Raw genomic sequence first — 27225 nt, forward strand, 5'->3', positions numbered from 1 at the left:
CTCACTGAATGCTCTGTGTCCAAACGTATTTTTATTATTTAAGATTGATGCTTAGTATATTCAGTTATTGATAATAAAATACCAATCAAGGTTCCTGAAAAAGTAGTGAAGTTAAAAATAATACATTGTTTGAAGAAAGGCAGGTACATAGTAGGCAGTGAGAAATCGGTTTCCTTTCTTTACCGTAATTAGCAAATTCTTGCTCTGCAAATGAGTCAGGTAGCCCTTCATATTGGTTTGACCTATTTTCGAAACTCAGGTAGTCCATTTAAAAGTAACGTTTAAATAAGTGAAACAATCTGAGTGATCTGAGCCAGGCTTCATCTTGATCCTTCATTGTTTGTCCTGGTTCAGCAAAGAATCTTTGGGATTGGGTAAGAGGCCTTGCCTTAATTTAGCAAGGAGAACAAGAGGAGAAGCTTAGTTGGCTATGCTTTTTTGGGAAAATGATCGATTTTTATATTCTGTTTTGTTCAAATTTGGGGGATGGGAGGTATATGTGTTTGTGTGGATTATTCATATGAGAAGATGCTACCAAATCCTCTCCATTGAGCTGTATCTACTGTTCAGACGTATAGTACACAAAGATTTATTACACACAAGCCAGTCTGTATCTAAAGGTGGCTGTTCCAGAAAGGGACTGGTTCTTAGCCTCTAGTGAAAATTTTTAATTGACATTTTTATTTTTTCAAACCAAAAGTTAATACACAGAGATTTTTTTCTCAAATCAAAGTAAAAATAAAAGTCAAATATTCCTTAATAAAGACAGGAAAATCTGTCCTTTTTCTAAAATGTGTAGAAACTATATTGAATAATTTCAGCTGAACTTAGGCAAAAACAATTGCTTGTCAAGTCACCCATGAAAACTCCAAATAGCCTTGTACAATGTGGTTTAGCTTTTATCTATGTCAGTTAAAAAATAGTTGGTTCAAGATTTTTGTGTAGCTGTTTAAAATTGTGCCTCTATCCTGAGTGTTGGACAAACATATATGGCAGCTAAGATTCTAATTGTTAAAAGTCCTTTTTTGATTTCTGTTTCCAACTTCAGGTATATGGTAATCCAGTTCAACCCTATTAAGGCTCAAAGTTCAGGACAGAACAGTTCCTGTTTAAAGTACTGAGTCAGTTTGCAAACAGCAGGGTCACTGCATTTGCATTTGATCCCAGTGCAATTGAGAGATCATTGCTTTCCATTTTCTCTGCTGAGTTGTGAAACCACCCTGACAATTTCACTGTAGAGGATTCAGGTTGAGATCAGGAGAGTCTTTGAGGGATGAGAAAACATGGTAGTTTTCTCCATCATTCATTGCTGTGTTCTCTTTCTCTCCTAGGAGTCTCAGCAAATGCTTGGAAGACTTATTCCAGAAAAACAGATACTCAATGACCAATTAAAACAAGTTCAGCAGAATAGTTTGCACAGTAGGTGTTTTATAAAAGTTGACTTTTTTCCTTTTTACTGGCAAGAATTTTCTTAATTGAAATGAGAACGTTAAAAACCATTTTTCCTCACTGCCAGTTTGTTTTTCTTATCTTGCGATGTTTTTCTAAAACAGGAGATTCACTTCTTACACTCAAAAGAGCCTTAGAAGCAAAAGAACTAGCTCGGCAGCAGCTACGAGACCAACTGGATGAAGTGGAGAAAGAAACTAGATCAAAACTACAGGAGATTGATATTTTCAATAATCAGCTGAAGGTAACTATTCTGTGTGTGCCTACATGTATGTCTTACTTTTTAATTTTTCTAACTGGCCAGATGATTAGTTGGTATTTGATCCCAGGCAGAAAAATTTATTAGGCTGGTTTGTCAGCCTTCATGAAAGCCTTCACATTTATGGATAAACATTAAACAATCTAAGTTGAATTTTTCTCCTTTAAAATATAAAAATGAATTTGGCATCTCTAAATTAGGGCTGAGTGAATGGCCCCAACATGACATCTGTCTTTTACCTGAATTACATTTTTACACATCTTCATCCTTTTGTCTATTGAGAACTACATCAAGTTGAATTTCCAAAAGCTAGGCTCCAAAAGCTTCATCTTTCTTATGTTCTTTGAAGACTACTGAAAAGGAACTGCTGTCTCTTTTAAAACTAAGAATTTTTCTTCCACTTCTCACCTTCAAGATTGTACTTGAATATAAATCTTTATTTTGTCACCTCACATTTTAAAATATTATTGTTTAATGGAGTAATTGCTTTTGTCTTTGTGGCAGAAGTGGTGTATGGTTTTGTCATATTTGCACAGTAAAACTCAGGAAAATGCCAAAGCTCTTAGGGAATGTAAAAGTAGTTAGATCACAGCCTTTTTCTGATTTGGTGCTTTTGATTTAACTTTAGAACTTTACCATCTTAAGAATGATTATTATCTTGTAATAAAATATCTTGGAGTGCAAAACAGCTCATTTCCTATCAATAGCAATCATATACTTTAGATTTAAGTAGATATTGGAGTTTTTAATCAGTTATGTTCTTACAAAAAGTTGGATTTTACACTTGTTTTTCTCAAATATTTTCTTTTTCCGACCTAAAATCCTTTATACTTGATTCTGACCAATTTAGCTTTTGACACTAGGAAAAAGTTAAAATCCTATTCTTCATTAGTAGAAATAGAAAAACAAATTAGAAAGCATATTTGAGATTTTTACTTGACTTTTGAATTGTGATTCTAGGCCAAATTGTCTAGACATTTGGGTTTGAGGTATTTGTACTGTTTTCTCAGAGTAATAAGTAATAAGCTTTTCTCAATTATACAATTCCAGGAAAGTGATCTTAGGGGAAATATTATTTGAGTAAATTTAGTGTTTGGGGTTTTTTTTTGCTTTCATGCTTACACAGAATATGTATTTGTGTGCATGTGTGTATGTACTATATATTTTTTTTCTGTATTCGTACACGTATGATTGTGTCACATGTAAGAACTGGAAGTACAGCTATCAGTTCTCCTTCTCTAGAATAAGTACAATAGAAACATGTTAACTCTCTTATGACTTGTCACTATTTCAAGCAAAAGGAATATGGCACTAGTGCAAGCTTGTAGTCCTTTTTAATAGTCTCTTGGATTATAAACTGTTAAGTATTCAGGTATCTTCTGAACCCAGGCAGTACTCTAGATTTCTGCCTTAATCTTAAGATTCCTTTCTATAGAAGTTCGACCAAAACAAGGTTCACACATTTTAGAAAATGATACTCTGATGAATTCCCTGGCAGTCCAGTGGTTAAGACTCGGCACTCTCACTGCCAGGGGCCCAGGTTCGATCCCTGGTTGGGAAACTAAGATCCCACAAGCTGCAGTGTGGCAAGAAAGAAAGAGAGAGAGAGAGGAAGGGAGGGAGGAAGGAAGGAAGGGATACTCTGGTGGATGACTTTTTTTTTCTTTTTTTGGTTGCACTGGGTCTTAGTTCTGGCAGGTGGACTCCTTAGTTGCGGCTCCAGGGCTCCTTAGTTGCAGTATGCAAACTCTTAGTTGTGGCATGCATGTGGGATCTTGTTCCCTGACCAGGGATCGAACCCAGGTCCCCTGCATTGGGATCACGGAGTCTTATCCACTGCACCACCCGGGAAGTGTCCCTGGTGGGTGATTTTTGATAATGCCTAGATGACTTACAGATTATTTTGGCTGTATTTAGGCTATTGAATTACTGTTGTCATTGCTATAGAGAACACCCTTAAAATGTGGTGTTTGTCACTCTTACTGTGTTTAGTTGACTAATGCTGCCTTCAGTATCAGAGAGTTGCTTATACAAAGGCTAATTTTTTAGCCCTTTATTCCACTAGCCCCTTTTCCAAATATACTTATTTTTAAAATAAGAACATTCCTTTCTGTTGTAATTTTTATTTTAGTTTTCCATTTTTACTTTAAATTTAAGTCAATGTGGAGAGTAAAAAAAAAATCACAAGCCAGTATGTAGCTATATTGTTTTGTTATTTAAAACTCGTTTGGAGGACTTAGTGACTATATTATGTTACCTGACGGTTATTATTTCTATTATTCCTCTCAAACCTGGTGAGACCAAAGCAGAAACAGTTACACTGAAGAATCAAAAGATTTATAATTTGATTGAGATAACTCAGAGGCAGATTGAAGTAACTATTGAGTATCTCCTGCCAATTTTTCTTTGTTGTAGTCACCTTGGAGAATATGAAGCTTTTTTTTTTTTCCGACTTTAGAGCATATATTCACTAGCAGCTATAGTTTCTTGTGATGGACCAAGAGAGCCACATTCTGACCCTTTGGGATTTCTTCCATGTCTCCCTTGATACAGCAGTGCCTTTACAGCATCCTCACTAATGATGCAAAAATTACTTCTACCTTGCTGACAGTGAAACAGTTCAACTGCCCAGTCATTCCACACATCGAATTTGATGGTGTGAATTTGCTCCATCCTAAACCTTCCTCTCCTAAAAGGAAACCAGCCGGGAGAGTATAGAAAAGAAATTCAGACTTAGTTTTGTTTTATATTCGTATAGAGTGTTCATCTAGAGAAGAAAGTTTAATTCACTCATTATCAACTAATATGGTGGCACTGGAGAAAATACCTTATGGAGTGCAAAGTTTTAAAATTAGTTGATCGGAACATTAAACCTATATTCAATGGCTGGCTCCGTAAATGAGGGTTCCGTTTAGCAAAATCCAACTCTCATAGTTCCTTTGATACAAAACTACTTACAGTAAGCCATTCACTTCTTTTGATGCACACTCAAGGTCATGTCCAGTTACTTAGGGATAAGGTCATGTAGGGAACAATAGCACCCTGCTTTAGCCCAGATTCTTAAGCATAAGACTGGGATTGGGAAGTATAATTATATTTAGTTTCTTGAATGAGAAAGAGTTTAGAGAGTAGGTATGCTTTTTCCTTTTATTCTTTCTTTAATATGCAGTCTGGATTAGTTCTATCTACCAGATGTCTAGTTGAGATTCATTCCTTTGAGAATCTCTCCTTTTTTTCTTCAGTTAAACAAGAACTACACTTATGCCTCCTAATTCAATATCTGATAACCAATGATGGAAATACTCAAGGCATTAATTAAAGAGGAAAACAATTACTTTTGCAGTTAGATTAACAGGTATTTGTTTCATATTGGTAGCAACCTACTGAAAATATAAAGCTTACTTCAGTTCTGGGGAAGTGTTATTCAGGGCTGTGGAACATAAGGTCTCTAGAATCTTGGACCTTTACATTTCTATCTGATCTCATGGAAATTGAGGACTCTTTTTTTCCTTTTAGAAAAGGCTATTTTCCCATGCATTTTAGTAGATATCTTCCTTATAGATATGATATTTATGTTTTCCAAAATTGATCCCAAGACATAAGTGTCTTTCTAATTTATCACCCAAAGCGAAGAATTACTTAAAAATGGAAACAGAGGGAATAAACTTGGCTTTTGTAGGTTTAGCAAAAAGGGGGGAAATGATAGCACTCTGATATTGAAGCTTTTGTGCTCAAATTCCCAATTGTTAGATTTTGTATTTTTACTGCCTTTTGTGCGAACAGTAAATTTTTAATGATCAAATGAAAAATTTAACCAATGATTTAACTAGGAATAATTGATTTTGTTAGTAATTATTGCCAGGATGAATTAACCCTTCTTGAAGTAGCTTTAATTCAGTGGACCAAATTTGTTTACCAAATTTTCTGCTTTTAAAATGTGTTATAGATGCAGCAAATATTTCTCATGCTAAGGAATCAAAAGTCTTCTCATATTCATGGCCTAGAAACATCAATTTAAAATTATTGATTATTGGGACTTCCCTGGTGGCACAGTGGTTAAGAATCCGCCTGCCAATGCAGGGGACACGGGTTTGAGCCCTGGTCCGGGAAGATCCCACATACCACGGAGCACCTAAGCCCGTGTGCCACAACTACTGAGCCTGTGCTGTGGAGCCTGCGAGCCACAACTATTGAGTGTGTGTGCCACAACTACTGAAGCCTGCGTGCCTAGAGCCCATGCTCCTCAACAAGAGAAGCCTGCGCACCGCATCAAAGAGTAGCCCCCGCTCGCCACAGCTAGAGAAAGCCCACGTGCAGCAACGAAGACCCAACCCAGCCAAAAATAAAAATAAATAAATTTATTAAAAAAATAAAATTATCACTTATCTATGACTTTTCTCTTTTTACCTTGTTTTACAGGAAAATCAAAGCTCTCGACATTTTTTGGAGACTCTGTCTGCCTTTTAGGCACATAGAATCATTCTGATAGTTATTTTTCTTATATACAGTGCTTAGCTATAGGTGTAAAATTGTGGCTCTAACAAGTGTCAAATACCATTACCAGTAGGGACTTTTTAGACAGCAGCGTTTGACCACTTGCCTTTGGCAATGTTAGTAGTTACTGTAACAGTTTTCCTTGGCCCTGATAGCTTAATGTTCCATATTTTAATGACCACCATGATATAGAGCAGCAACATAAAGTACAGCTTATAGTTTTCAGGGCTCCATTGTCAGCCAAATAAAGAGAATCCACGCAAAGAGGCTAGATGTTGTGTTTCATGTTGGAAAGTTGAGTCCTTGTTGGTTCCCATCTAGTCACTGTGTGCTGGCCAAGTCCTAACGTGAATGGCGTTTACATCGGAGCATTTCTTTCTTCCAGTCAGTGGCAATGCAGGAGGCAGTGTTGTAGTGCCTGGCAGTTCTCCTGGGCTGCGCCATCCACTTAGACTTCTTTCTAAAGGTCTCCATGCCCTACTCAGGCAATGCACATCTTTCTCACACTAAGAATGGTGAACCATCCCCAGCTCTGTGCTTCAGTTTTCCCCATGCAGATGAGTGCTTAGTGTCTAAGACAGCATTTACCATGAAGCGCTAAGCCTTTTTTGTAAAAGTTAATAATGATTAGTTATTATACATCATTGAAGTATGGGTGAATCTTTCCTCTTGACAAATTGTGTGTGTGTGTGTGTGTGTGTGTGTGTGTGTGTGATGAAAGCTCTGAACTACAAGCTGGATAAGGTACTGTATCTTTATAAGGTACTGTAGTCTTTATAACAAGCATATATCTAAAGCATATTTTAGATCATTGAATTTGCCACGTGGCTGCAAAAATTTGAAAGACAACCCTTAGTCATTATTTGGGTTGATGTGCAAATTTTCATCATCAGATAGTATAGTCAGTATACTATTCCAAAAGGGGATAGTATTTTATTTCTTAGAAAAATGTATTTAGGACTAATTCAGAATTAAGAATTATATTTCTTAATATACTTGGGAAATCCAGGCTTTGTAAATTGAACACAAGAGGCTGTTAGAAATATAAACTCTGCTTGTAATGATACCTGTCCTAAAAATTGCTCCTAGGAACAGAATTGTTGTTGAAATGAGAATGCCAGTTATAGTAAATAAGGTTCTTGGCTTAACTAAGGCTTTTATGCTCTTGGTTTCAGACACTTGCTTTCATGGCAGCCTCATTCATTATGAAGGCAGTGAAAGGCAAAATGTTTAGCAACCAGGGGAGAAAAGAAAAGATCTGGAGAAGGAACTGCAGAACAGAATGAGAAGTCAGGAAAAAAATGCATGCGAAGGGAAACAAGGAAGGAAAGAAAAAGATACAGAAAGAGGAGATGCAGAGACAGCAAGAGAAATCAGTGTGAATTCAAATTACAGTATTGCTTTCTTATGTTAGTAGATTAATGTTTGGCTGTTTCATGGTTTGTTCAAGATTAAATTTTATTTTTACCTCTGTGATCCTTTTGAAAAGACCTCTTTTGCACAGAAGTAATAAAATGCTCTAACTCTCATTCAATGTACTTGTGATTGTGGAAACTTTACACAGATTCCTTCAATGTAGAAAAATAATTAGAACGCTCCCAAGACTCAAAATAGTTAACAGACATTGTACATCAGATTCTGTGCCATACCAGTAGGCTTGTTGGTTGGTTGAGTTTTTTAGTAATAGTGTGGGTTTTTCTTTTGAGGGTTTTCAAAAATACTTAACAAAAGGTGATTTGGGAAAGGGACAAAAGCAGAACTCAGTCTTTGAAAAAAATGTTTTCTTTTTTTTAATTCTCTTCTTTAGCCAAACCCCTTGACAATTTTATCCTTTAGAATGACATGTATTTAAAACAATGGGATATTGCTTTATAAATAAAGTTGAGACATTTGGGGGAAACACAGATTTTTCAGGACAAAATGGAGTCCATTTTCTCTTTCTGGGAATATATGGGTGTCTAGCAAAGGCTCTTGGGAGACATCAGAAAAGTTTCTTAGTTAGCTACTTCTATTGCAGAAAGCACAGGGTTTTCTAGTTCTTCTCCCGTTTTTTGTTCGCCTATTGCCTCGCCCCTTCACAGACACACGCACATACATGCTGCCCAATTCATCCCTCTTTGGCTCTTCTATAGCACTTACGATACAGTCACTGCCGCCTTGTGCCATGGGGAGTTGGACTTACTATCTGGTTGAATACTGACTCCAGATTTAGAAGTAACATTTAAGCATGTTTTAAAATGTTAGTATACCCCTTTTTGGAATTTAAATAGCCAATCAATATTTTTTTTATACTCCTCTGACTTTTCTTACATCAAGAATGAATACATTTTCTAATTTTGCAATAATGGAATATCAGTTTACCTTGATATGGGTAAAATTTCTCTTTTGAAATGGTCATTTTTCAGATTTTTCCACACAGATAGGAGTTCCCCTCTCTTCGTTGGGTTTGTTGATTGGCTTTCTTTAATAACTTTCCATTTGTTTCACAACCACTTAATTGGGATAAGTTACTACATTTAAAGACTCAAAAGTCCTTTTAAAAATTCTGTTATTGTGTGCTACACAATATCCCTGGGTGAGAAGTAAAGTGATGTTTATTTACAAAAGCACGCCTACCTGTAAAATCTGTAACTTCCCCTCTCCCCCTAACATTTGTATAGAAATGGGACAGTTTACAAGGCATTTCCTTCCATATGGATTCACTTGTTTGCTCTTCATAGCACCTTCCCTTTGCTGTAGGTAGGACAGGTACTACCTGCCAAGTCTTGCAGATGAGTAAACAGAGGCTTAGAGAAGGACCTGCCAATTGCACTCTTCCTTTATCAAGCTGACTCCCAGGGACAAGAAGGGTCTGGAGGCTTTGAGATTTCTGCCATTCATTGAAGTTTTTTGTGGAAGCCAGGAAAGATTCAAGCTGAGTGTCTTGGGTGGAGTGTGGGGAAAAAAAATAAAAGCCCTTCTCCTTCTGACTTTCTGTAGGTATTAGGTCTAGACAAAACAAACACCTGAAATTTCTGTTGCTGGTACCTAGATCAGTTTCCTAAGAGGTCCATTTAATATTAACAGTACCAAGACTGTTGTAAATAGGAGATGTGTCCTCCACAGTTTTATTTTGATTTATAGTGTTGAGTTCATGAATTTCTAGTAATTAATCAAGGTATGTTTGGTTTTGTCTTTCTTTTCCAAGAGATAGCCTGAGGCAAAAACCAGAAGCAGAGTAATCCTTCAGAAAAGTTAGATGACCAAATTAGCAATATATTCTCATTAACTGCTAGTCTTTTTTAGCCCCCGCCCCACTGCCCCCCATTGCTCGTTCATTTTTTTTCTCTCTTCACAAACCTTTATGCAATGTCATGTTTATGAAAAGGAAAGCCATACATATTGTTCAGGTGGATACTTCTTCTTTTTGAATTTTATTATTTTTTTATACAGCAGGTTCTTATTAGTTATCTATTTTATACATATTGGTGTATATATGTCAATCCCAATCTCCCAATTCATCCCACCACCACCCCCTTCACTTTCCCCCCTTGGTGTCCATACGTTTGTTCTGTACATCTGTGTCTCTATTTCTGCCTTGCACACTGGTTCATCTATACTGTTTTTCTAGATTCCACATATATGTGTTAATATACGATATTTGTTTTTCTGTTTCTGACTTACTTCACTCTGTATGACAGTCTTTAGATCCGTCCACGTCTCTACAAATGACCCAGTTTCATTCCTTTTTATGGCTGAGTAATATTCCATTGTATATATGTACCACATCTTCTTTATCCATTCGTCTGTTCATGGGCATTTAGGTTGCTTCCATGACCTGGCTATTGTAAATAGTGCTGCAATGAACATTGGGGTGCATGTGTCTTTTTGAATTACGGTTTTCTTTGGGTATATGCCCAGTAGCGGAATTGCTGGGTCATATGGTAATTCTATTTTTAGTTTTTAAGGAACCTCCATACTATTCTCCATAGTGGCTGTATCAATTTACATTCCCACCTATAGTGCAAGAGGGTTCCCTTTTCTCCACACCCTCTCCAGCATTTATTGTTTGTAGATTTTCTGATGATGCCCATTCTAACTGGTGTGAGGTGATACCTCATTGTAGTTTTGATTTGCATTTCTCTAATAATTAGTGATGTTGAGCAGCTTTTCATGTGCCTCTTGGCTATCTGTATGTATTCTTTGGAGAAATGTCTATTTAGGTCTTCTGCCCTTTGGATTGGGGTATTTGTTTTTTTTAATATTGAGCTGCATGAACTCTTTATATATTTTGGAGATTAATCCTTGGCCCATTGATTGGTTTGCAAATATTTTCTCCCATGCTGAGGGTTGTATTTTCGTTTTGTTTATAGTTTCCTTTACTGTGCAAAAGCATTTAAGTTTCATTAGGTCCCAATTGTTTATTTTTGTTTTAATTTCCATTACTGTAGGAGGTGGGTCAAAAAGATCTTGCTGTGATTTATGTCAAAGAGTGTTCTTCCTATCTTTTCCTCTAAGAGTTTTATAGTGTCCAGCCATATACTTAGGTCTTTAATCCATTTTGAGTTTATTTTTGTGTATGGTGTTAGGGAATGTTCTGATTTCATTCTTTTACAAGTAGCTGTCCAGTTTTCTCAACACCACTTACTGAAGAGGCTGTCTTTTCTCCATTGTATATCCTTGCCTCCTTTGTCATAGATTAGTTGACCATAGGTACATGGGTTTATCTCTGGGCTTTCTATCCTGTTCCATTGATCTATATTTCTGATTTTTTGCCAGTACCATATTGTCTTGATTACTGTAGCTTTGTAGTATAGTCTGAAGTCAGGGAGTCTGATTCCTCCAGCTCTGTTTTTTTCCCCTCAAGATTGCTTTGGCTATTCGGGGTCTCTTGTGTCTCCATACAAATTTTAAGATTTTTTTGTTCTGGTTATGTAGAAAATGCCACTGGTAACTTGATAGGGATTGCACATTGAATCTGCAGATTGCTTTGGTATAGTCATTCTCACAGTGTTGATTCTTCCCATGCAAGAACATGGTATATCTCTCCATCTGTTTGTGTCATCTTTGATTTCTTTCATCAGTGTCTTACAGTTTTCTGAGTACAGGTCTTTTACCTCCTTAGGTAGGTTTATTCCTAGGTATTTTATTCTTTTTGTTGCAATTGTGAATGGGATTGTTTCCTTAATTTCTCTTTCTGACCTTTCATTGTTAGTGTATAGGAATGCAAGAAATTTCTGTGCATTAATTTTGTATCCTACAACTTTACCAAATTCATTGATTAGCTCTAGTAGTTTCCTGGTGGCATCTTTAGGACTCTCTATGTATAGTATCATGTCATCTGCAAACAGTGACAGTTTTACTTCTTCTTTTCCAATTTGTATTCCTTTTATTTCTTTTTCTTCTCTGATTGCCATGGCTAGGACTTCCAAAACTATGTTGAATGATAGTGGTGAGAGTGGACATCCTTGTCTTGTTCCTGATCTTAGAGTAACTGCTTTCTGTTTTTCACCATTGAGAATGATGTTTGCTGTGGGTTTGTCGTATATGGCCTTTATGACGTTGAGGTAGGTTCCCTCTATGCCCACTTTCTGGAGAGCTTTTATAATAAATGGGTGTTGAATTTTCTCAGAAGCTTTTCTGCATCTATTGAGATGATCATATGTTTTATTCTTCAATTTGTTAACATGGTGTATTACATTGATTGATTTGTGTATGTTGAAGAATCCTTGCATCCGTGGGATAAATCCCACTTGATCATAGTGTATCATCCTTTTAATGTGTTGTTGAATTCTGACTGCTAGTATATTGTTGAGGATTTCTGCATCTGTATTCATCAGTGATATTGGTCTGTAGTTTTCTTTTTTTGTAGTACCTTTGTCTGGTTTTGGTATCAGGGTGATGGTGGCCTGGTAGAGTTTGGGAGTGTTCCATCCCCTGCAATTTTTTGGAGGAGTTTGAGAAGGATGGGTGTTAGCTCTTCTCTAAATGTTTGATAGAATTCACTGTGAAGCCATCTGGTCCTGGACTTCTGTTTGTTGGAAGATTTTTTAATCACAGTTTCATTACTTGTGATTGGTCTGTTCATATTTTCTATTTCTTCCTGGTTCAGTCTTGGAAGGTTATACCTTTCTAAGAATTTGTCCATTTCTTCCAGGTTTTCCATTTTATTGGCATAGAGTTGCTTGTAGTAGTCTCTTAGGATGCTTTGTATTTCTGTGGTATCCATTGTAACTTCTCCTTTTTCATTTCTAATTTTGTTGATTTGAGTCCTCTCCCTCTTTTTCTTGATGAGTCTGGCTAAATGTTGATCAATTTTGCTTATCTTCTCAAAGAACCATCTTTTAGTTTTATTGATCTTTGCTATTGTTTTCTTTGTTTCTATTTCATTTATTTCTACTCTGATCTTTATGATTTCTTTCCTTCTGCTAACTTTGGTTTTGTTTGTTCTTCTTTCTCTAGTTCCTTTAGATGTAAGGTTAGATTGTTTATTTGAGATTTTTCTTGTTTCTTGAGGTAGGATTGTATTGCTATAAACTTCCCTCTTAGAACTGTTTTTGCCGCATCCCATAGGTTTTGGATCATCGTGTTTTCATTGTCATTCGTCTCTAGGTATTTTTTTATTTCCTCTTTGATTTCTTCAGTGATTTCTTGGTTATTTAGTAACGTATTGTTTAGCCTCCATGTGTTTGTGTTTTTTACGTTTTTTTCCCTGTAATTGATTTCTAATCTCATAGCGTTGTGGTCAGAAAAGATGCTTGATATGATTTCAGTTTTCTTAAATTTACTGAGGCTTGATTTGTGACCCAAGATGTGATCTATCCTGGAGAATGTTCCGTGCGCACTTGAGAAGAAAGTGTAATCTGCTATTTTTGGATGGAATATCCTATAAATATCAATGAAATCTATCTGGTCTATTGTGTCATTTAAAGCTTGTGTTTCCTTATTAATTTTCTGTTTGGATGATCTGTCCACTGGTGAAAGTGGGGTGTTGAAGTCCCCCACTATTACTGTGTTACTTTCAGTTTCCTCTTTTATAGCTGTTAGCAGTTACCTTATGTATTGAGGTGCTCCTAGGTTGGGTGCATATATATTTATAATTGTTACATCTTCTTCTTGGATTGATTCCTTGATCATTATGTAGTGTCCTTTCTTGTCTCTTGTAACATTCTTTATTTTAAAGTCTATTTTATCTGATATGAGTATTGCTACTCCAGCTTTCTTTTGATTTCCATTTGCATGGAATATCTTTTTCCATCCCTTCACTCTCAGTCGTATGTGTCCCTAGGCCTGAAGTGGGTCTCTTATAGACAGCATATAGATGGGTCTTATTTTTGTATCCATTCAACGAGCCTGTGTCTTTTGGTTGGAGCATTTAATCCATTCATGTTTAAGGTAATTATCGATATGTATGTTCCTATGACCATTTTCTTAATTGTTTTGGGTTTGTTTTTGTAGGTCCTTTTCTTCTCTTGTGTTTCCCACTTAGAGAAGTTCCTTTAGCATTTGTTGTAGAGCTGGTTTGGTGGGCTGAATTCTCTTAGCTTTTGCTTATCTGTAAAGCTTTTGATTTCACCATCAATCTGAATGAGATCCTTGCCAGATAGAGTAATCTTGGTTGTAGGTTCTTCCCTTTCATCACTTTAAATATATCGTGCCACTCCCTTCTAGCTTGTAGAATTTCTGCTGAGAAATCACCTGTTAACCTTATGGGAGTTCCCTTGTATGTTATTTGTCATTTTTCCCTTGTTGCTTTTAATAATTTTTCTTTGTCTTTAATTTTTGTCAATTTGATTACTATGTGTCTCGGCGTGTTTCTCCTTCGGTTTATCCTGCCTGGGACTCTCTGCGCTTCCTGGGCTTGAGTGGCTATTTCCTTTTCCAAGGTAGGGACGTTTTCGACTATAATGTCTTCAAATATTTTCTGGGGTCCTTTCTCTCTCTCTTCTCCTTCTGGGACCCCTGTAATGTGAATGTTGTTGCGTTTAATGTTGTCGCAGAGGTCTCCTAGGCTGTCTTCATTTCTTTTCATTCTTTTTTCTTTATTCTGTTGCGCGGCAGTGTATTCCACCATTCTGTCTTCCAGGTCACTTATCCATTCTTCCTCAGTTATTCTGCTATTGATTCCTTCTAGTGTATTTTTCATTTCAGTTATTGTATTGTTCATATCTGTTTGTTTGTTCTTTAATTCTTCTAGGTCTTTGTTAAAGATTTCTTGCATCTTCTCAATCTTCGCCTCCATTCTTTTTCTGAGGTCCTGGATCATCTTCACTATCATTATTCTGAATTCTTTTTCTGGAAGGTTGCCTATCTCCACTTCATTTAGTTGTTTTTCTGGGGTTTTATCTTGTTCCTTCATCTGGTACATAGTCCTCTGCCTTTTCATTTTGTCTGTCTTTCTGTGAATGTGGTTTTCGTTCCACAGGCTGCAGGATTGTAGTTCTTCATGCTTCTGCTGTCTGCCCTCTGGTGGATGAGGCTATCTAAGAGGCTTGTGCAGGCTTCCTGATGGGAGGGACTGGTGGGGGGTAGAGCTGGGTGTTGCTCTGGTAGGCAGAGCTCAGTAAAACTTTAATCTGCTTTTCTGCTGATGCTGGGGCTGAGTTCCCTCCCTGTTGGTTGTTTGGCCTGAGGCGACCCAGAGCTGGAGCCTACGGGCTCTTTGGTGGGGCTAATGGCGGACTCCGGGAGGGCTCACGCCAAGGAGTACTTCCCAGAACTTCTGCTGCCAGTGTCCTTGTCCCTGGGGTGAGCCACAGCCACGCCCAGCCTCTGCAGGAGACCCTCCAACACTAGCAGGTAGGTCTTGTTCAGTCTCCTGTGGGGTCACTGCTCCTTCCCCCTTGGTCCTGATATGCACACTACTTTGTGTGTGCCCTCCAAGAGTGGAGTCTCTGTTTCCCCCAGTCCTGTTGAAGTCCTGCAATCAAATCCCTCTAGCTTTCAAAGTCTGATTCTCTAGGAATTCCTCCTCCCGTTGCCAGACCCCCAGATTGGGAAGCCTGACCTGGGGCTCAGAACCTTCACTCCAGTGGGTGGACTTCTGTGGTATAAGTGTTCTCCAGTTTGTGAGTCACCCACCCAGCAGTCATTGGATTTGATTTTATTGTGATTGCTCCCCTCCTACCGTCTCATTGCGGCTTCTCCTTTGTCTTTGGATGTGAGGTATCTTTTTTGGTGAGTTCCAGTGTCTTCCTGTTGATGATTGTTCAGCAGTTAGTTGTGATTCCCGTGCTCTAGCAAGAGGGAGTGAGCGCACGTCCTTCTACTCCGCCATCTTGAACCCCAGGTGGATACTTCTTTATATTTTATGTAATATCACTTCACATAATACATTTACTTTTGAGTGTTTCTAAAACCAAATGAAGGAGAAACAGTCACAGTTTTTTAATTAAGTGATTCTGTGCCACTTGCATAGCAATAGAACAACTGTCTTTAGTAAACTTGAAAGTGAGCCATATTTCTCAGGGCAAAATATTGGATCTTCTTGAGTATTCAATTTGTGAAGCATATTGCTTTTGAAATACTTTGGCTGTATGCCACAGGATGTCCAAAGATGTTTTATGGTGCAAATATCTTAATTCCTTAGGGGAGGTAAGTGACTTTTCCCCCTTGGTTGAAGGAAGAAATTTAAAAGCAAGCTGATTTTCATTAATCTTAACTAATATAAGACAGAATCTTTATTTGCCAGTCGTTTTCTTATTGTGGTTTATAATCTGTGTTTGATCCAACATCCCTTTGAGAGTCAAATAAAAGCTATGTGCCTTCTCAGCAAGAAAAATGCCAATATACCCCAGTTTGCATGTAATTTCATAGTGTTCACAGAGCCAAAGCTTTTTCATAGACCCTGGATAAGAAACTCTGCTTTATCTTAGAATTCTGTAGATATTATTGGTGAAAAAAATCTTATTTTAATTTATATATACTATGCATTTTATAGGAGTTTTATTTTTCCTATATATTTATTTGTAGCTAAAACTTATTGAATGCATGCTTATTTCTTATTTATTAAGAAAGTCACCATACTTTATTAGGAGTTAATATTAAGCTATTGTCCACTATATCTAGTGTAAAACATATACCCTTGAGTAGAACTCAGAAGAAAGGTCAACAAAGTTGTACACTCAATACCATATTGCTAGATAAATATCCAGCCAATAAATAAATATGTGACTGTAGAGTTACTTATTTTAGAAAAAAGTAAGTTAATTTGAGAAAGAGCTACAAGTGAGATACTGAGTTTTGAATGGCAGTAATTTCTTATTTGTTCTGTTTATCTTAGTTATAATAGAGAAATAACCATGACAAGATTTAACAGAATTTGCAGGGTCACTTACATCAGGCTGGTCACCAGGAGAGTTGATACGATTTGTGTGGGGAAGTTTTTCTTAGCTACTTCTCCCAATAGTTCTCTCATTTCCTAAGTAAATAAAAAATTTAATAAAACACCAGATTTATTTGTCACCGAAAAATGTTTTCCCTGAAAGAATTAAAAGGCAACTTGTAAATAACTATACTTATACTTGAATTTCTTAAATGGTATTGAAAAGGAATGAAGGAACAGGGCAACCCTCAGCTCCCATGTGAAAGGACCCGTTGCTCCTTGTCATGCACAGAAAAACAAGTTGTTAGCTAGTTTTTAGTTTATATTCCTTCATTCTATAGGTTGCCGTCTCAGAAGTTCAGCTTTAAAAAAAAAAAAAAAAAAAGTAATCAACTGAGGAATCATACATTTTCTGCTTATTTTGGTTCATGCCATCTTAAACTCCCAAGTCCAAGGAAACAGAGGAAAACCCAGAATGCCTTCCTATTCATAGCATCTTGATTTTCTTACACTGGATTGTGTATCTCAGCAGTATTTGACTTGGATGAAGGAAATGACAGAAAAATTTTGCAGTCTTCAAATCTGGATCATAAGATGTCAGAGCCTTCTGTTACCTCATTTGACATCTGTTATTTTATGGCTCCTGCAAGCTCCATTTCCTTGGAGGTACTTGAAGCTGCAGCTTATTTAGACAGTTCCAAAGATAGGTTCAGCGTATCCTCTAATTCTCTTATACTCAAAAAAAATGTGCTTTAAATTTTTTTAAATATCTTCCTTCATGTATTTGAAACATTTAAAAATTGTTTTCAAACTCTCATTAACGTGATTTTTTCCTATAGATTCTTTAAGTTTATTTCTTATTGCTTTTCATTTTATAGTCCCTCATAATATGTTGCTAGCTTTATTTCCATCTGTCTTGACTTTGTATCTGGTAATTATTGATCTATAAATTAATATCCAGTTACTAGAGCCCAATATAGAAAGGAAATATGCAATATAATTCTTTGTTAAAATGAAAAATCTTCATTTGTGCCCCGGTCTACCTGATGCATTGGTACATCATGGCTGGCGTCCATTCTAACTGGCCAGCGCTTGTGCAGTAAGTACGTGTTGTTAAGTGTTTTGAATATCACTATGCCTAAAATACATTTTTCCTGGATGAAGTAAGAATTTTTCTGTTTTAATATACAATCAGGTTCCTCCTCTGTCATTTCTTTCTTTTTTTTTTAACTATTTATTTATTTATTTATTTATGGCTGCGCTGGGTCTTCGTTGCTGCACGTGGGCTTTCTCTAGTTGTGGTGAGCTACTCTTTGTTGTGGTGCACAGGCTTCTCATTGCAGTGGCTTCTCTTGTTGCGGAGCACAGGCTCAGTAATTGTGGTGCACGGGCTTAGTTGCTCCACGGCATATGGGATCTTCCTGGACCAGGGCTCGAACCCGTGTCCCCTACATTGGCAGGTGGATTCTTAACCACTGCGCCACCAGACAAGTCCCCTCCTCTGTCATTTCTTACTCTTTTGTATTTAATTTCAGCTTAGAATTATTTTGCTTACTGGTTATACCTTTTTAGTTAATGTAATAAGAATAAAATCCTAAATAAAAGAGACACAGGTAAATAGAGAATAAATTTTTATGGTGATGAACAATGTCTAACAATTTAACAGATCTTAAAACTAAAAAAGAAACAAACAAAAACTAAAGATTGTCTACTCTGATTTAGCTTGTGGTGCATATCAGGGACCTGAGATTAAAATCCTGGTATCTTTGTTCCCAGTTCAGTACCTTTTAATTATAGTCTGTTGCCATAAATTATTTTTCTGAACCTATTTGAGAATTTTGTGCAGTTGAAGATGAGATTTGAAAATAGAAGAAAAGTTAATCTTCATCACTTCTTACCCTTCTTTTTAAAGGGTCTCAGCCATTGGGTCAGTGACAGAGTGGGCCATCCCTGTCTATGCAGAGGCTAACTTTAGGCTTCCTCTCTTAGGACATATAGAGTTTCGATTAATAGCATTCCACTGCAGTTTTCTTTTTCACGTAGAGATATTAACTTGAACCAAGAGTGCAAATAACTCTAACAGAAATTGACCCTTATTTTCCATTTGTCTCTGAAATATCAAATCCCAAATATTAACCAGATTTTTTATTCATGTTTTTAGAGATTACTATTTATGCTTGATTCCAAATTACTATGAAAAGCAATACTGCTGAACTTTTAGCACATTAAAGTTTTACATCCCATGGTATAGCAGTGAGAAAGATGATGAAAAATGGAATTCTTTTTTCCTGATGTTGATTTTTGTCTCTTAGAACTGTAAACAGACCAAGGCGTCATCATTATGTTCCAGTTTCCATTCTTGGCCTTCCATGGCCCCTCTATAGCTAAACTCCTGTCTCAAGTACCCTTCATAATTTGGAAGTCACATGCCCATGGCTGCAGCCACAGGGAATAGTCCTTCAATTTGTGCCTTACAAAATTGTGTCTTCCTGCTGCATCCTGTCTGGTTATTCCCAGGCTCATCTGCTGGGTTCTCTACTGAAGCCCCTTTCTTCTTTCCTTCCTTCCCCCTCTTCAAGTGCCTCCTTCTCTCCAGTCCTTCCTCCTTGCCCAGTACCTGCTCCCCCTAACCTTCTGATCTCCAGTTAAACTTTTTCTCGTATCGCATTGATCCCTTTTAGGACCTCTCAATGTCACTTATGGTATACAGAATGCTTGTTACATACATTCTAACTTTATCTTAAGAACGGTCTAGCTAGTAGGAAAAGGTTAGCCTCACTCTTAGGGCTTTTCTCTAGGAATAAGTGCATTTTAACGCTGATCTTCTTCAGACCATCTCTCTACCTTTGACGTCTGATCTGTGAATGAAATCTAAAAGTAGAAATAAGGCAGGAAGAAACCTACCCATCTGGACTTACCAGTGAGCAAATCAAGAGAAGACAGGGCAGGCCTTAGTTCTTAAATCTCACCATATAGACCCCTTGGCTGCCCGCCTAGTTAGCCAGACCAAGAAGTCAACTGGAACTTTACTCTTGGTTCTACTGGACACTTTGACTTGTCTGATTTATTGTTGACTCAAGTAAGAAGAGATTTGGTGACTGAATCTGTTAGCAACCATTTGATTCCTATGGAATCAGAGGGTTTTCCCTCACCAACAGGCATTTCTTTGTTCTTCATATTTTTGGGTGTTTAAACTTCTGACTTGAGTACTTCAAATATCATAAAATACACTTTATTTTCAGTAGCATGCTAAGGAAATTACTGTTATTCCTGTGTTAGTATCAAATGAGGAAATCGGATCCAAAGTGATAATCAAATTATAGCTTTTTACTTTCCATCTGACTGCTGGCTTAGTTTGGGGCAGCTGACAGCTTCACACATGGTTTTAATAAGAAAAGATGCTTCGGAAGAGGTCTGATTCGAAGAAAAATATACCCTGGGGGGTGACTCAAAGTTGTGGAGGAGAGGGATGTCGTTTTGTTTCAAAGCAGCATGTCATAAGAAGGAGGTGAGGTTGTAATGGTTTAGTGGAGCGAGTGTATGAAGAAGTGTGTACATCTTCAAAGCCAGTGGAGGTTGGTGTTGATTATTATCAAAAGAATCTTAAGATTCCATTCATGATCATCACCATGTCTCAAAATTGGTTGAGTTCCATTACTGTTGCTGAGTCCTCAGCAGTATAGTTTTTCTAATGCTCGTCCCTAGCAAGCTCCTTCTAAAGCACCTCATGGACCATGGTGCAGTGTGTTATGCCTCACTAAAATATGATCTCAAACAGCTTCTGGAGATGAGTCATGTCAAAATGCAGAGTGATTTTAGTTTTCCAAGGTAACGTTTTTCAAACCTGAAGTATTATCTCCTACGTGTCTAGGCTTCCCCACTATGAAATGTTGCATGCTGATAAACAGTGGAAATGTCTATCAGCGCATGTCATTACATGAACTGTTTCTTGATCATTTATAGGAACTAAGAGAAATACATAATAAGCAGCAGCTACAGAAGCAGAAGTCCATAGAGGCTGAACGACTGAAACAGAAAGAACAAGAGCGAAAGATCATAGAATTAGAAAAACAAAAAGGAGAAGCCCAAAGGTGAGTCTTTTCAGTGGATTGTGGACCCTTCTGGAAGGAACTTTGAGTATTTACTATTCTTTGCCGGGCTTCTCCAAGTTCTTACTGCACCAGAAAGAGCCTTCAGTCTTTAATGTGTGTGTGGGCACATGTATATATAAATCTTTGCATGTATAAGTACCCCCCAAAGTTTTTGGTTGGTGCCCAGAACTCTCTCAGGCTACGACTATGTAGATAAATGGAATTATACAAGAAATTGGGACACTTGGTATGCTCATTTGCATGCCAATGACCAAAATACGTTTCCAGTTCACAGCCTTTTAATAACAGTGGCCATCAGAGTCCTGGGTTTGAAATCAAAGTCCCTGAGCTCAGTGGCCACACAGGGTTTCTCCAGTGAGACAGACAGTATACCACGCCATCTTCTTTCTTCTTTTTTTTCAACTGCAAATGAAACTTGAGTACAAAAGGACAAAATTTGCTGTTGCTGCTGCTGCTTAGGACACAGACACATTTTTGTTTGAATATTTGTGTCTGTAGTCTTCTATTTTTATTTGTAACCTTTCGTAGTAAATTGTAGAAATTTATTGTTTCACTTTTGGTGTGTCTGATTTTGTTATTGGATATTTGCTTTTTAAACTACAAATTGATTTTAGACTCCCAAGAAACAAAAATGACCAAATATCCCAATGATATAGTGTAAATTATAAAAATTGGTTATTGAAATTAGACTAAAAAAATGAAGAAACTCATACTTTAGGCAAGTCACTGATTTTACTGGGCTGAGCTCAGTTTAACTGCCAGGGTGCACATTTTTTTTTTTTTAATATTTATTTATTTATTTAAATTTAATTTTTGGCTGCATCAGGTCTTAGTTGTGGCATGCGGGATCTTCATTGCGGTGCATGGGCTTTTCTCTAGTTGTGGCGCGCAGGGTCCAGAGCACATGGGCTCTGTAGTTTGCAGCATGTGGGCTCTCTAATTGAGGCAAGTGGGCTCAGTAGTTGTGGCATGTGGGCTTAGTTGCCCCACGGCATGTGGGATCTTAGTTCCCCAACCAGGGATCAAATCCGAGTCCCCTGCATTGGAAGATGGATTCTTTACCACTGGACCACTGTGGAAGTCCCCAGGGCGCACTTTTGCAGCACTTTTTATTATGGGTACATATTGTATTTTGCATTTGGTGTTTTTTTTTTTTTATCATGCCAGTGGGTAGGTAGGGTTTCAAACCAATTTAGAGGACTATTTTATGGTTCTCTTGGTGGAAGGAGGTAGGTCTAGGATTTTGTCCCAGGGATTAATTCCTTGGATATGTTGATTAACTCCATCATTTTCTTATCTTCAAAGTTTATTATTCACAATACACTGCATCGAAGTTCCACATTCCTACAGAGTAGAAATACACATACAGTGACATAATATAAAAGTTTAAATTTTCTGCTTACAATTGTATGATAAATAGCACCCAAACTTTAACTTCAGAAATTACGTGGTTATATGCTTTTATAAATGGTGGCCTTTATTGGTGGAATATGTTAAGCAAATTTTATTTGTTGTTATGAATAACAATTAACACTCCTACCCCTCCAAAAAATGTCTTTTGTGCTTTCTTAAAAGATGTTTTGAAAATTGTAAGTGAAATGCTTGATTTAAATTGAAAAGAATTCTACTGCACTAAAGCTTCACGTTTCTACAGAGTAGAAATAAATATAATATTTTTTAAATGGAGAATAAAAGTTTTATTTGTTTATATCATGTTCCCTTGGCAGTTTCCTCGTTCCAGGAGATGACCTTTGTGCGTTGGCCATGTCACAGGCTAGTGATTCATGCTGTAGACTTTAGAACCGGGCTGCCTGAAGTGGTCCCCAAGCTGGTGTGGCTGTGTGACCTTGGACAAGTCATTCACTCCCTCTGCCTCATTTTCATCTGTAAAATTTGGATGATAATGATAGGACCTACCTACCTAGTGTGAGGGTTAAAGTAGTTAACAAATGTGGAGGACTAGTTATTATTAACATGTTATCATTTATTATTGCACATTAGTTTCTTTCTTTATTTGGTTGCACCAGGTCTTAGTTGCAGCACATGGGCTCCTTAGTTGCAGCAGGCGGGCTCCTTAGCTGTGTCATGCAAACTCTTAGTTGTGGCATGCCTGTGGGATCTAGTTCCCTGCCCAGGGGTCAAACCCAGGCCCCTGCATTGGGAGTGCAGAGTCTTACCCACTGTGCCACCAGGGAAGTCCCACATTAGTTTCATTTAAAGTGTGATCATTTAAAGTGTTTTCTGATTTTGTAAAATATTATGGAAAGAGGGAAAAATCATCCCCGATCTTTTCCTATGGATTTCAGGTTGAGGCCATCATATTTTTCAAGGCCTATATTTAATTGCACTTTATCTCTTTGTGTCAGCTAGTTTGAAAAACAAAGTAGTCGAATTCAGTAAAATAAATAGAAACTGTTGCTTAGTAAGGGATGGTTACTACCTCAAGGGTTCAAAATCACCTGTTGGTTTCCGCTTCAGTTCTGGGGAGCTACTTGTGTGCGTGTACATACGGTGTGTCCCCTCAGTGATCTAATTGTTCATGGACTTCTTTAAGCAATATTTCATTTGCAGTGCTGGGTATACTTTCTCTTCATGGAAGTTATGTTCCTGTGTTTTATGGCTTTTATTTTTCTTTGCAATTATATGCCAGTTTTAAAATCGAGAAGTATTTTTGTGATTTTTCTAATCACTTTATAAGCTAGCTACATCAGGAATTTTCTTTCTGTGTTTTTCTAAATCATGTGATTTCATCTCACTCAGAAAGGGAGCCCTGAGAGCCTCTGTTTCATTGATTCAGATCCCTCCATCTGAAGAACAATATCCCTTGGTGTTCAGCATCCCATTGACTAGATGGGGCTCTTTGTGCAAAGGGGCCACACAGCAGTGTTAACTTGGAGTTGCTTCCCTGCTGTAATCAGGCATTTTGTTGACAGACGAGCTCAGGAAAGGGGCCAGCAGTGGCTGGAGCACGTGCAACAAGAAGATGAGCATCAGCGGCCAAGAAAACCCCACGAGGAGGAAAAACTCAAAAGGGAAGAGAGTGTCAAAAAGAAGGACAGTGAGGAAAAGGGCAAACAGGAAATGCAAGACAAGCTGAGTCGGCTTTTCCTTCAACAACAAGAGCCAGCTAAGCCAGCTGTCCAAGCACCCTGGTCCACCGCAGGTATGAGAAGCCAAAATTATGTGAACAAATAAGTCCTTTTCTACACCTGAAACTAACACAACATCGTAAATCAACTATACCCCAATATAAAATAAAAATTTAAAAAAAAAAGTCCTGTTCTCCCAGATCCTCTTGGGAAATATTCATGTCTAATCAGGCTCTATCTTGGCTGTGTTCATAGCGATGAGAACATCAGTGTCTTTTTTTGGACGGTGCAGCTGTTCATCTTCTAGCATCATCAGATGTCTGTTTAGTTCTCCCCGCACCGTGCCAACCTTTGGCATCCAGAAGTCTTTTGCAGACGACAGTGGCATGAAGTTTCATTGCCAAACCCCATTCATACACCTGTATTCCAAATGGAGGTCATAACCCTTCCTGCTTCTCTGTTTTGTTATTTTCTCTGGGAATTTCAGAGCTGTCTCAGCAGCAGGAAGTGGTGCTTCTTCCCCTTGCCTATAGTGACGTGACATTCACTGTCCTTAGTCTGCACCGCATACAGCTGTGTTCTTACCTTTTGAAACTTTTTATTTTTGCCCTTTGAACATAAGTTAACATCTTTATAAATAACGATAAATGAAAGACTTTGAAATGGCTAGAAAACGTTATCCCTTTTATCAGATGCAAACTAGAATGTATTTTTTTGAATTCTCTTGTAGCTGTACGATATTGTAAAGCTTAGGAGATAATACTCAGCTGAGGAAAGTGATGGCCTTTTCCTTTGTTTGGCAAATGACAAATGTTTGTTTCCTGTTTGCACAGCGGGCAGGGATGGGAGTGAGGGTTCAGAGTTGGCCGACACCCTCCCTGCCTCAAGATGCATGCAGTCCAGGGAGAAAGACTGGCAAGCCATCAGATCCACACAGGAGCCTGTGCCATACGAGGACAAAATATATGTTTTAATATTTTTTTTGATCTGAAAATTATTTCACCATGACTTGATCTTAAGTTCCTTATGCGTCCTCTTGGTATAAAATGAGGATTTTTTTTCTCCTTTGGTCAGTGGGAAATTATGCACATCATTCAGTTCAAGATGACACAAAGATAGTACTTTCACGGCTTTTCAGAGAAAATAGGTGTGTATCAAAATACTTGCAGCTCTTGGGTAAAACAGTTCAGAGGGCTGTGAGTAGTTATTAATCAGGATCCACAATATCCTCTGCTCATGTGCATTTTTAAAAATTTTACTTCATTGAAAAGCTACATTATTTTCATCTAGGGTCTGTCTTTGGTTCATTTTTTTCTCTAGGACTTGTAGTTCACCAGGAATTACGATTGAATGATCAATAAGAACGGTTCTTGGTGAAATCAGCACTTATGTTTTACATCACCACATTGAGGGCCTAAAACATCAACCTTTCCATGTCTCTTAATATGGAAAGTTAAAGTTGTGCTTCTTTGCCCTGTCCCCTGTGGGTTGGCTGTTTCAAATTTGCGTCACATTCGAACCGCTGCATCGTGCTAGACACCCTGCATGGGGGGAAAGAGGTCTGGATGCTTTATAGATGCGCACTGCTGACGCCTAAGCCAGGGAGCAGAGAACGGGGACTTCAGGCAGCCTCACTGCACTCGGCACTGGGATGACCTTGGTTTAACGTCCACTAATGACCTCTCTGATGGGTTCTAGTTGCTGACATCAGATTTGGCTCTCCTTTGGTTTCAGAACCAAACACATCCTCACTATGTGTTTCAGAAATTCCTTGAGTAGATGGAAATTGTTCAGATGTTAAGATAGGCAGCAGAGGAGATAGATGTCTGTAATTTGGCTTGGGTCATGCATTTGTGTTCCGTGTAACGTTTTACTTTTGTTCCCTTCTCCTTCTTTCCTCGTAAACAGAAAAAGGCCCACTGAGCATTTCTGCACAGGAGAATGTAAAAGTGGTGTATTACCGAGCACTGTATCCCTTTGAGTCCAGAAGTCACGATGAAATCACGATCCAGCCAGGAGATATAGTCATGGTAAGAAAGACTCCAGCGAAAGCGTGGTTTCCGTTGATGGTTAGCCATCTGTCCTCTTTTTGTACTTTATTTGACAATTGTAAAGTGGTTGGTGAGTGTGAAATCCAGTAATCCAGCATTTGAGTTTTTGAAGTAAGGCCTCACTCTTCTTCCTTTTCTATTAGAATGAAAGTTGGCACTTAAAAACGTATCCCAGCATCACTTTAAAATAGAATTGGTAAAGAAAATGGGTTCTTAACATAGCCTTGCATAATTTTAAATCTGTAAAGCTCTGGTAATTTTAGAGTTTAGATTACTACTTAGATATTAAAAGTAGTCTTTCAGAAATAGTTTTAAATGCAAAATGCTTGATCATCATTTTCATAGTTGCCACTGATAATTTTTGTATCTTTGGGTCAAAGCATCTTTTTTTCCCTTTGTGTAAACTTTGAATTGTGTGAAGAGTAATGAATTAAATACAGTTAACCTGCTTTCCTACTCTATAAATGAACAGATGAAAGAGTGTAGAACTTTGCTTGTTACAGCTTGTTTAATTATTATAATAATAAATCTTATGATTGTAACTAAAACTATAGTAACCAGTTTAAGAAAGAATAAAGCAATGTGGTTGACCTAAATTATTTCCTAAAAGAAAATAGTAGTTCCTCAATCCAGTTATTAACGTTAAGTCTTAGAAATGGTTAAGCTTTGCATTACTGTTGGCTTTTTTTTTTTCTTTTTAATATGGAAATGGTTCAGAATTTTTTTTAAGAACTATGAAAGTTAAGAATTGAGGCAAACACACTTCCCATACTAGGACCCATGTCTTTGAAGTATAAAAGGGTGTCATGCAGTCACTGTAATTACTCATGCATTCATCTTCCGTTTATGCATCGTATCTGTATTTAGAGTATGTGATCTTTCATGGGTCAAAATATATAGAAAGAACAGTATGTTTGGTACTCAAAGAACTCAATCCCTTCTCCACTTATTTTCTGATAGCTTTTTCTCTAGTTCTTATGGGCTGGAAATAAGGGAGTCGTGCCCAATGCTCCAGAATTTTTCAAAGTCAACATCTCCTTAACAATAACAAAACCCTCTTCCAGTAATCTCTCTGCCTTCATTCAGCACAGAGTTTTGAATGCCTGGGCGCCAGCCTCATTCATTCTTTACAGAAAGAACTGCTGGTTTCTCTCAAGTGTGGACACACCACACTGCACGTGAATGGTGACCCGGGCGGAGTGTTTCGCAGCTTCTTCCCTGTCTTCTGTTTCCTAATGGCCTGAGGCTGCTTTATTCCTCCTGCCTGGTCTTTGAAATATCTTGTGCCTTTTTTAAAGCAGATTAATTGGAAATTATCTAAATACCATGCAATAGCAGGAATCTAAACATTATGAAGGTACAAAGCCATAGCAGAGAAGACCTCATTACAAAGTTGATTTTTATACTGCTTTAAAAAAAAAAAAAAAAAGCCTAACATATTTGAAACTGGATTTTGTTGCAACACAAA

At 37.5% G+C, this 27225-nt stretch overlaps 1 protein-coding gene across 3 annotated transcripts in view; it reads left to right on the forward strand.

Moving 5' to 3' along the window:
* ITSN1 (intersectin 1) overlaps window positions 1–27225 on the forward strand; it is a 222869-nt gene that overhangs the window by 112252 nt on the left and 83392 nt on the right. For all 3 annotated transcript variants that reach the window (XM_059921482.1, XM_059921480.1, XM_059921481.1), the window contains exons 15-19: window positions 1332–1419; window positions 1554–1693; window positions 20469–20596; window positions 23551–23780; window positions 25615–25736. In XM_059921482.1, coding sequence (XP_059777465.1) covers window positions 1332–1419; window positions 1554–1693; window positions 20469–20596; window positions 23551–23780; window positions 25615–25736 — 708 coding nt within the window. The remainder of the gene's footprint in view (window positions 1–1331; window positions 1420–1553; window positions 1694–20468; window positions 20597–23550; window positions 23781–25614; window positions 25737–27225) is intronic.

This window comes from Balaenoptera ricei, chromosome 4, assembly GCF_028023285.1.
Source record: "Balaenoptera ricei isolate mBalRic1 chromosome 4, mBalRic1.hap2, whole genome shotgun sequence".
In the NCBI taxonomy this organism is placed as follows: domain Eukaryota; kingdom Metazoa; phylum Chordata; class Mammalia; order Artiodactyla; family Balaenopteridae; genus Balaenoptera; species Balaenoptera ricei.